The sequence below is a fragment of the Stegastes partitus genome, unplaced genomic scaffold (genome assembly GCF_000690725.1).
Source record: "Stegastes partitus isolate 25-593 unplaced genomic scaffold, Stegastes_partitus-1.0.2 Scaffold52, whole genome shotgun sequence".
Taxonomy (NCBI): Eukaryota; Metazoa; Chordata; class Actinopteri; family Pomacentridae; genus Stegastes; species Stegastes partitus.
This window is the reverse complement of record NW_007577783.1, coordinates 84,986-96,131: the sequence shown is the minus strand read 5'-3', so window position 1 is coordinate 96,131 and position 11,146 is coordinate 84,986. Positions and strand designations below refer to the sequence as shown.

At 42.5% G+C, this 11,146-nt stretch overlaps 1 protein-coding gene across 1 annotated transcript in view; it reads left to right on the top strand.

Moving 5' to 3' along the window:
- LOC103352803 (guanine nucleotide-binding protein subunit alpha-13-like) overlaps positions 1–10,613 on the top strand; it is a 12,689-nt gene extending 2,076 nt beyond the window's left edge. The window contains 4 exon segments of the mRNA XM_008275462.1: positions 333–559; positions 3,718–3,768; positions 5,690–5,890; positions 8,312–10,613. Of these exon segments, the coding sequence (XP_008273684.1) occupies positions 333–559; positions 3,718–3,768; positions 5,690–5,890; positions 8,312–8,683 (851 nt within the window). The 3' untranslated portion in view covers positions 8,684–10,613.
- The last annotated feature ends 533 nt before the right edge of the window (positions 10,614–11,146 follow it).

Below are 11,146 nucleotides of genomic sequence, written 5' to 3'. Positions count from 1 at the left end.
TGTGTTTCAACTATGATTGAGATAAAGTCTCAAAATAGAGGAAATCATAGGAAGTTGTGGACATAATGTGAATGTAATTGTGGCACACGCTTATATTTATCCTGTGGCTGTGATGCCTTGAAGTAATCGTTTCCTTCCTGCTGCATCACTCAGATCAGACAAAGGAGATTTGAAAGTGACACCGTTGTTGTGTTAATTTTTAGTTGGCAAGCCGTTCACCGTCTCCCCTCCTCCCCCCCATTCACTTTAGGTTTCATGTACGTCTGCCCTGCTAGATTCTGAGATACCACACGTGTTGCTCTCTGATGGTAATCTCCTTCCTGCCTCCCCAGGTGTTCGTGTGTTGGTGGACGCCCGGGAGAAGCTGCACATCCCCTGGGGTGACTCAGACAACCAGCCGCATGGCGACAGCTTGATGGCGTTCGACACCCGGTCGGCTAAGATGGCGAGCGGGCAGCTGGAGACGTCTGTCTTCTTGCGGTACCTGCCCGCCATTAAAGCCCTGTGGGCAGACTCGGGCATACAGAACGCCTACGACCGTCGCAGGGAGTTTCAGCTGGTACGTCCACCACACGCACCGAGATAACATCACCGACAAATCTGGTGGCCTAGTTTGCCTACCAGCTCAATCTGATGAGAGCGTCGCTTCATGTGGCTTCAGCGCACAGCGTTCTGTCACTGGTTCCAATTAGAGATACGAGTTTGGTTTCTGCAGAAAAGCCTCTGAGTTGAAAAGCGATTTGAAAAAGACAGTGAAAACAGAAAGTGAAACCAATTCTTAATTCATCCTCCCTCTTCTCTCTCCATGTGTCTTCAGCTCTGGTTCTTGTATCTCTGGCGCTCTCCGTGCTGAGCGGTCAGCCATGTGACTGAGTCAGCTTCCTGTTTACACCTCTCCCCTCTCCTTGTATGTTGGCTGTCAGCGTGCAGGTTTTAACGCTGACGTTTGCCCCAGAGCACTTTTATAACCTGCTGCGATTTCACCTATCGCTAATTGTCCTGCCCTGTGTTTGATTATTTAGTATTAGTTTGTGTGTTAAACTTCACTGATTCATGAATCAGGGACCCGCTGCTCTAAGTGGTGTTCAGTAATGAGACAAAAGCAGAAAATCTGTCACTTGCATAAAGTTGAACAGTTCTTGGTCTCTCACACACTCGGCTTGTCGGTGTGAACTGGTTTTGCAGACAGAAAGGGGAATAAGTGTGATCAGAGCAGGAATGTTGATCTGTAGTTAAACAGCTTTATGCTTACAAACAGAGCCCTGGCTCTCCCGCTCACCATTATTTGCACACAAACACTAAGAGTGTCACACACCTCAAGTTACACAAGCACAAGGACACACACACGTTCTGTGTTTGTGGGAGCACTGCTATTATTTTTCATGTATTTGTTGTATAAAGTATGTGAAAATAGTGTTTTAAAAATGCCTGTTAGGATTTTCCTGGAGTGCAATTCGACATTCTCACATTGTTTCTGACTAAACCGACAAAAATCCGAGAAATATTGTCACAGAAGGGAAGAAAGCTGGAACCAGTGGATTTAATAATTTAATATTCTGCTATACTTCTTCCACTTGGGGTGTTAAAATGGGAATTTATGTGAGCAGGAAGCAGAAAACAAATAATCAAACCTGCTTAACACACATTCAATCCAGCATTAAACATGGACCCATAGAAACTCCAAACCTTCAGTGGAACTAAATGAACAATAAACCATCTGAGGTTAGCTGAAAGCATAACCCAAGAAAGAAAAGGTCAGTAGTTGATCACTTATGGGGCATTTCTTAAGCAAAACGATCAGTTTGTTTCAGCCTCTCGTGTGAATTTGCTGCTTTTCGCGGATTCATATGATTAGAAATTAAATATCTTCATTTTTTCCTGTTCAGAATAAACTGAAATCTGAAGATGCCGCCTGCTATCTATATTTGATTGATCAGACAACAAGTTGCAACCTTTTTTTCTTTCACAAGTTTTCTTTTTAATCTCACTGACACAGGACTACATGTGTACAGATGGAAGGGGTGACTGACAGAAAACTATTTGGTGACTATTTTGGTCAATTTACTTGACAAATGAAAAACATTTCACGGTTCCAGCATCTCAAATGTGGAGATCGTTGTTTTAAATCTTGGTCAGCTTAATATTTTGGGGGGCTTTTGGTCAGATTGAAACATTACTTTGCATTTTTTTTCCTGGTTTTTGACTTAACAGATGAACTGATTGAACAATTAAGCAAAAAACTAATTATCAGGCTTTTTAATAAAATGAAAATAATTATTAGTTGCAGTTTATGCGGTGTATAAAACCCCAATGTTAAGGTAATATATGTGAACAAAATCCACATTATGGAGTGGTTCTGTGGGCGCTGCTCTGTTCCTGTTGGTGTCTTTGCCAGCAGATAGAAGCCATTGTGTTTTGACCATGCCCTTTAAGTATTTGCATCACAAATGACGTGTGCCTCCAGGCTTAATGATCGTGAAAACACACGCGACGTACACACCGAATGCGCACATCCTCACTTTTGCTTTCTGCGGTACAGAGTTCACCAAGCGTTCGCCTTTAACATCAACCGTTTTGAGGCCTGTTTGTATGTTTGCGACGCCGACTAAAGATCAGATCTTCCTGTAAGTGTCATCCTCACGGCGTTACATGTTGTTCAGTTTCAGTTTTGATTTCAGCCCCACACTCACAGATTCCAGGAGCTATCACGCCTCATAGTGAGCAGACAGAACTCTGAGTGATTGCTCTTCTTGTTTCTCTTCTCCTTTTTAAAAATCTGACAGAATTTTGACTATTTCAAAACCACCAGTCCCCTCAGAGTTCAGATTTGAGCTTCTCTACTCATGCGAAGCCCGAACTGCGGCCAGACTTGAAATTAGCTTCACAGAGAGAAAGGTAGCTCCTCTTTTCTCTGGCGTTGGTGAAGCACCACTCCGCTCCTCCCTTGTGTAATCTTAGCCGTGCACACACATCGACACAAACACACGCTCACAGGTTTTTCAGGTCAGGTTGGTTTTTTAAAAAAGATCAAAAGGTGAGAACGGGAGCTCGCAGTCGGAGGGAAGTGGCTGGTGCTACAACAGCCAATCACTACCACGCTGAAGATTTGAATTTAATTGCTCGGGTGTTGGCTTATCGTGTCATTAATGCAAAATACATGCAAATTAAAAAAAATCCCCCGTAAAGGTGTGTTACAATAGACACTGTGGGTCACGTGGAAGAACGTCTGTTTGGCTTTTTGCTTATGTCGAGTGCAGAACCCGCACACACACCGATGAAGGAATGCATCTCCGTCTTGGCAGCAGCCGTGTCTAGACTTGCACTAACTGCACAAAAGCAGTGTCAGAATGGTTGAGAGAAAAAAACGCTCACACACACACACACACAAACCGAGCTACACTTGTGTATACATCAAAGACACACTTCTAAACACGTGTCTCCAGCAGCACCAAGTCATTTGCATCCTGCCTCGGCTGTGGGGCGGACACACGGCTCTGAAAGAGAAAACAAACAGATTACCTGCAAACGTGTGTTTTGTGTGGCAGCCGAAGGCAGATTTTCTTCTCCGGCTGTGTGACTTTCACACCGACAACAAATGTTTTCACTTGAATGTGGCAGCCAGCGAGTGTGTGATTCATGCAAACTGTTTATGATGAAATGACAGAAGCTAATTAATTGTGTAGAATTAACAGAAATTCCTCTTGTGTCCTGTCGCAGGGTGAGTCAGTGAAGTATTTCTTGGATAATCTGGATAAGCTTGGCGAGCCGGTAAGTGGTTCCTGCCTGCACTTATTGTTATAATCAGATGTGTGCATGTTATAGTTAATATTACAACATGTCTAGACAATGTGAGGCTAGCTGACGAGCTAGCTGCGACGTTTGTTCGCCGGCGATAATGCCGACGTTTTGGTCAAGAAGTTTCTTATTAGTTATAAACCAGCGGTGGCAGCAGGGTAAAGTACCGCTGCTCTTAATTTGCAAAAGACTCAAATAAAAGGGTGGAAAAATGTGTTTAATGATAAATAACTCTTGGTTTTCCATCATGCTTTTATCCTCTGGCCTGTGAGATTATGAAAAATGAAGCAAAAAGGTTAAAATCCAGCATAAATCTGGTTTACATGCAAATTATGTTACGAATACGACCAATACCCACCTTCTTCCAATAAATCTTTTTTATAAAGACATCGTCCAACAAATATTAATGTTTTATTCCATCACATATATCTGAACAGATTATAAAAAGCAACATTTTCCTTCAAATAACGCCTCATTTTCCAAATATAATATAAAATGTTGTTTCATTCTTGAGGACAATCCTGACATCTTATGATTAGTTTCCAATTTATGACATTTATTGAACTTTAGAAAATGTTTGTTGTTTTTTTCCCCCCAAACGTTTGTGATTTCTGTTTTATTTTTTTTCCCAACACCAAGATTTGGCTTCTGACTTTTTTTCTTCTTTTTTTAAAACCAAATCCAGAAGATTCAATTGAAATGTAAATATCTAAGGTTCTCTACAAACAAGTGACCTCGTTATAATATCAGCACGGTCAATTGAGCCTTTTATAAGGTTTCTAACGTTCAGCTTTGTTTGTAAATGTAATTATCACATGAAGGAGCTGCTCCACTGAGCTACATTATATTAGATGCACGTCTCAATATTATGTAATTCAACACAAACACACAGTACTTAAATATAATTTAGTTTAAAACTTTTTGATGCTGTTAAAAACATTCAAACATCCTAGAAGAAGAAGAAGAAGTTGTATTTAATAAAAACAAAGAGACCACTGAATGTATGGACAGACTTTTATTAAATGGTTTATTACCGACTATAGTGTAGTTTTAAGGAGCTGTGAGGACATTTCAAGTGGTTGCTCATGTCCTGTGCTTAACTACAATTCTTATAAAGACATAGTTCATATAATCACAGCCGTGTTTTTCATTATCTGTTTATTCACCAGCCTCCACAGGCGAGGTCAACATTGTTATATGAATATACACTTAAACTTTCTGACATCAAGGATAAAATCAGCTTTATTCAGAGGTGATATACTTCTTATAAATGCTACCTTAGAGCATAACACTGAACAGTTATTAACATTACAATAATAAAACCTGCTCTAATACATTAGAGAACCTTTGTTCCTTTACAACCATTACAAAGATCATCTAATTACATTAACACAGGCTTCCCTCCAAACTTCAGCGTCTGATTGAGACTCTGAGGATATAAACCAGCTTCTTATTTTAATCTCCACGAGTACATTTACTGTATGTTTTAAAGATAAACGTGTGTCCACATGTGTCCTGCACATGTGAACATATTTAAAGAACTGTCTTTGTCATGTTGTACTCGGCTGTGATTTCTCTGAAGCTCATCCTAAACTTTATCCAGCTTTTCTTATAACATCAATCCAGCACATGTTTTGGATTAAATATCACTCAAGTTGGATTAAAACCAGATAACACGTGATCAATATGGACCTTCTAGTACAAATAAAGTCAGAACCTGGAAAACTTTCTCCTGTTTTAAGTTTTATCTTTTATTATTTGTCTACAAACTCGATCTCCGACTTAATCTCGACTTACTTTGAAGGCGTTTCAGATCGAGCGGCTGATGAAACAGCAGATTGCATTCCTTCTCGTACTCACGCCGATGTTGTGTCTTTCCGCCTCCCCCCTGCAGGATTATCTTCCCAGTCAACAGGACATCCTGCTGGCTCGTAAACCCACCAAGGGCATCCACGAGTATGACTTTGAGATCAAGAACGTCCCCTTCAAGATGGTGGACGTGGGAGGGCAGCGGTCGGAGCGGAGGCGCTGGTTCGAGTGTTTCGACTCCGTCACCTCTATCCTCTTCCTCGTCTCCTCCTCTGAATACGACCAGGTAGAAAACGCTCGGCTTCCTCACGCGCAGGCACACACTTAAGATACGCTGATAAGTGGCGCTGTTATCAGTTTGTTCTAGATGATAAGGTTTGGTGGATTTTGATAAGTCATCATTACTGTTTCTACACGTGCTGCTGCTGCCTTACTACTAGGAGTTACCTCACGTTATGCAAGACCTTCTCTAGTAAATATGAATAACTGCTAAAGCTGTTAGATGACATAAAGTGTACATGTGCGGTATGAGTTGGATGTTCAGTGAGCGTCCTGGTAGCTTGATTAAGACTCACACGGTGTAACGTCTCCAGTTTTCTAGAAGCTGTCTTTGATTCCCGTGTTTCCTCTTTTCCTTCACTGCTATACCAAAAAAGGCCAAAGTGCCGCCCCAGCATGTCATAGATACCTTTTTATAGAAGTTGTACACATTAAAATAGCCACAGCTCATTGGTCAATAGTGTGAGTCAGTCTGTTGTTCATCACATTCACCCAGAGGATGTTAGAACATACAGCTTAGTTTGGGCTTCGAGGTTTCAGGAGAACAGGAGGAGTATATGTACAGGGTGACATCTTTGGGTTTTATTTTACATAAAATGATGGTTGTCTGCTTTAGAGAAACTGAAACGTCCAGCTGGTAATGAGTCGATACTGATATGTGAGAATTATAAGAACTTCTGATTTTTAGAATAAACACACACATGATGGATACGTTTTGGTTTTTGCTGAAAGTGGTCAAATGTGATTATTAAAGAGTTCAGATGTGCACAGGGCAGAACATTTTCCAGCTGCTGTTTGGTCGGGGTTGCACTGTTTATTCCTAATCAAGGAGCCTGATAACTGAATCGACTGAAAATGATCAACATCGACCAGTTTTGTGGTGACATTTCTGTGACCGGATGCTGAATTAACTAAGAAGCAGCACTTTAAACCTCACAGCAGAGGAAGGCTACACATGTCCAGCTTTAAACTCTCCTGGCACTGGTTGCTAAAAGTTGAATCTTTGGTCGGAGGCTGTTTCCACCCTGTGGGGAGAGACACTCCCGCTCTGCCTTCAGGTAATAGTTGGCTAATGACATCCCCAAGGGCTTGGCATATTTGTCGTGTTTCCTGAGACTTACCCAGCCTCGGCTGAGCAGCGCCGGCTCATACTTTCTATCCTGTCTTCTTTCTCCTCGCTGCTGTAACTTACTCGGCTCTTCCAGCTGTTGTTTAACATGTGTGCACCTACAGCACTCGCTCAGTAAGCTATATATAAGCACATGAACTACACGGTTTTTCTTGTGAATGAGATCTGACTCACTGGTTGCTCTGCTCAGACACAGACTGAACTGAATCTGCTTCACAGGAAGCACAGACAAGAAAAAAAGTTACTGAGTAGTAGCGCCATGCTTTATAAAGGGACCATCGAGATCTGACAGGATGTTGCATTCAAAGTAGAAGGTCTCATATTGTGACCCCTTTTCAGCAAATTAATGGGAGTCTCACATGTCCCCAGAATGTGTCTTTGATTTATTTTTTTGGTTCATTCCATCATGACTGTGTGGCCACTGGTTTTAGTTCTGTTGTGCTTTAGTGTCTGTAGATTTAAATGCAGCTGAGCTGCACTCAAAAAACAAATGAGAACGGCTTTATTGAGCATCCAGCTGTGTTCATATGCAGTATGTGTGAGCACAGAGAGCAGGAGAGAAGTAAACGGGTTTAAACACAGACTGAGTTTAGGTTGGACTGAAGCATAGTATCTGGTTTCAAGTCGGTTTTTACGTCTCTGAACGTCCCCTCAGCTTCACAGGTTCCACAGAGCTCTGACCTGTGGCCGTAGGATCAAAGCTAACGTTAGCCACATTAGCCACACAACATGCTGACACCAGAGGTTTCCTATTGTTGTGGGGACATTTCTAATCTGTAGTTTCTCAGATGCTGGGAGTGCATGAAGCATCTTGTGTTCACTCTTGTGACCAACAGCAGAACATTCGTTGTGCTATGGTAGTGGCTGAGACATTTTAGCGTTAGCAGAAGGAACCTGGTGGACTGTGAGGCAGCATTCTGAGCTGTTCACCTGGAAGCAGTTAGGGTGCAGGACTATGCAGAGTTTCAACTGAAGGACTATTGGTTCCCCAATGGGCTGCAAGGTGGATCGGTGGTTAGCACCGTTGCCTCGCAGCTAGAAGGTCGCCGGTTCGCCTCCCAGTGAGGACGCCTGGGATCTTACATAACAGTTCAGTGGTACTCTCACCGCCCTGTAAAGCTCGTTGGCTGTACAAAGTGGAGTAAATGTCCTCCTAGCGTAACAGTTTATAACAACAAGCACAATAAAAATGGACTTTCACCTCTTCGGATCACTAAAGGATCCTAATCTATAGGAGGCATTCTTAGCTTTCTTTATAACAGCAGTAACAGCACTCACTCCCTCTGTCATCTCTAACAGGTGCTGATGGAGGACAGGCAGACCAACCGCCTCCGCGAATCCCTCAACATCTTCGAGACCATCGTCAACAACCGCGTCTTCGTCAACGTCTCCATCATCCTCTTCCTCAACAAGACGGATCTGCTGGAGGAGAAGGTGAAGAGCGTTCCCCTTAAGGACTACTTTCCTGACTACACCGGGCCGGAGCACAGCCTGCCGGACATCCAGGCGTTCCTGGTGGAGTGCTTCCGGGCCAAGAGGCGCGAAGCCACTCAGAAGCCGCTGTACCACCACTTCACCACGGCCATCAACACGGAGAACATCAGGCTGGTGTTCCGGGACGTCAAGGACACCATCCTGCACGACAACCTCAAGCAGCTCATGCTTCAATGACCCCTGGCAACCTGTGAAAGTAGAGGACCCGAACGGGGACAGAACCACCCCCTCGCTCCCGAAGAGGACGTGGGCGAGAGCAGCCTCTGAAGAGTCCGATAGACGTCAGCAATCTTCTTCAGACATTTTTATATTAGTTTTTACGCTCCTCTTTGAAGAGTTGGCCCTCTTGTTAGTGGTGATGTTGAAAGACGAGGAGCTGGTTCTGGGTCTTGGACGACATCCGATCCCTGCCGCTTCCTCTTGAGACTCTCCCTTCAGTCCTGAGCTCTGCCTCGCAGTACACGACCTGCTGGGGCTTTTCCGACTCACAAGGTGCCGGTGCTGGCGCCAGTGGAAACGGGCAAAACTTTTTACAAACAAGGCGTACGGTTTTATAATCCAGATACACAACTTGTCGAGCTACACACGCAGGAAATAGTCCACGTTTGCAGAGTTAGATGGTCAAAGATGTGCTCAGTCTGTGTCCAGGCACTGATTTAGTCCAAATTCACTCCCTTGTTTCTGCTGCTTCTCCGGTGCTGCTTCGTGAACATCGTCTCGAATGATCTGGAGGCTACATCGCAGCCCCGTTCCTCCCTCTTCCCATCTCGGTTGGAGATCAGCAGATTTAAGATGTCGGCATGAAGGACGGTGGATTCTGAAAGCTCTCCAAACGGTTCAAGGTTTAGCGTCCAAACTGGCTCCAGCACCGGCACCTCGTTTGTGGAAATCTTCTCGACTGAACCTACGATGCCTTTCCTTGTAATTTCTTTAATCACTGTTTAAATTTCTCCTTAGAATTAAAGCCAATCTTAGCTTCTTAAATCAGGTAATTCAAAATCCAAGTCGTTCCTTTTTTTTAGTTTTTGGTCATTCAGAGGGTAAAGAGATTGCCTCCGTTGGCACAGCGGGCAGGTGTGCCAGTAAGTGAACATGCAGTCCACTGTTTTCTCAGGGTTGAATCAAAACCGGTGTTAATGCTGATGTTAATTGTTCATGAACTGACTGAAAAAAAATCTAACCTTGCGTCTGGGTGGGCCTCAGCCAGGCCTCCATACCGTTAGCTGGGTGGTGTTTAGTACTGAATCCTCCTGGCTCCGGCCCCTGACGTTAACCCAGAATCCCCCTTTTTCTTTTTTTTTTTCTTTCTTCTCATCTCCGATTAGATGTCTTGTAAAGGGACAGACTCCCCTCCCCGACCCTCCTCCTGTGTGCCTGAATCATGAATGTCTGTTAATAAATGTACAGAGATTTGCTCTAGATTGTTTGAATATACTGTAACCGACATTGTTGTGGTGAGATGTAACCCGTCATGTGAGAATATCTGTATCGGCACTGACTCCAGGCATCGCTGAAACAAACAAAAACAAAAACCCTTTCTTGTTTTGTGCTGTTTAGAATCTCCCTCTAAAAACACATTTTTGAATTTGTAGGAAAAAAAGAAAAATGTGACAAAAACAAAAAGCGACTTGAGTTGAGTTCTTTTGTCAGCTTCTGTGTTCCGTAGGGGGCCAATCTTTGTTAGAGGACAATTTCCAGGCACTGTTAAAATCTCTTGTTTCTCTGCCAAAAAAAAACACCCCATGCCTTTTCGGGACTGTTCACGTCGACAGTCTGCAGTTTTTCTCCAAATAAGAAGCTCACGAGAGCCTCGGTGTGCTTCCAGTCCTGGCTTTGTAAATACTGTAATCTGTTGCCATGTAAATAATATTCAGGTTTATCTCCGTATATGTAAATGGTTGTAGAAATGGCGTATTTTTTTTTTTTTTTTTCCATTCTGAATGTTTTTCAAATCACTGCTTTTCCAATGAAGATGACCTTCTTGATGTAGATGTATTTTTGTGTAATTTTTTTTTTTTTTCCATCACCTTTTTTTGAGATTCAACCTCATGTCAAGTCTCATACCACTCTAACCCTATCAATAAAATACACTTTTCTAATGATATTATACCCTTCTTTGTTCATTCTACACACTGGTGTGTACACATTCTGCTTATGTATGAACAGCTATGGCTCAAAAAGCAAAATATTCTAAATAGATTTAAGATAGAAGTTTGAATTTTTAATTAATTTTTAAATGCAGAACTCATACGAGGTGCTATTTTTGTCTGGTTTGAACCCTCTTCTGTCAGTTGGGGTTATTTTTTTAGTTTATTATCCACGCAATGACATTTCTCTGGAACTTCTTGGAGGGATTTCCCGTAGATATGTACAATAAAGCCTTTATTAGACACATCAATGGGATTTCCTATGAAACTCCAACTCAGTTCCTGGTCTGCTTAAGTCATAAAATATTAATTAACAAAACATGACAGCTGAGGAAAGCAAACAGCAGCTAATTTAACCAAAAGATATTGAAATTAATGCTTAATTCTAACGCTCATTTCAGAACAAGATAAAAACTGAGCAGTATTAAGGTGGATTTTTTTTAGGTAATAATTTCAATGTCTTCCAGAAACTATGATGAACACGACTGGGGGG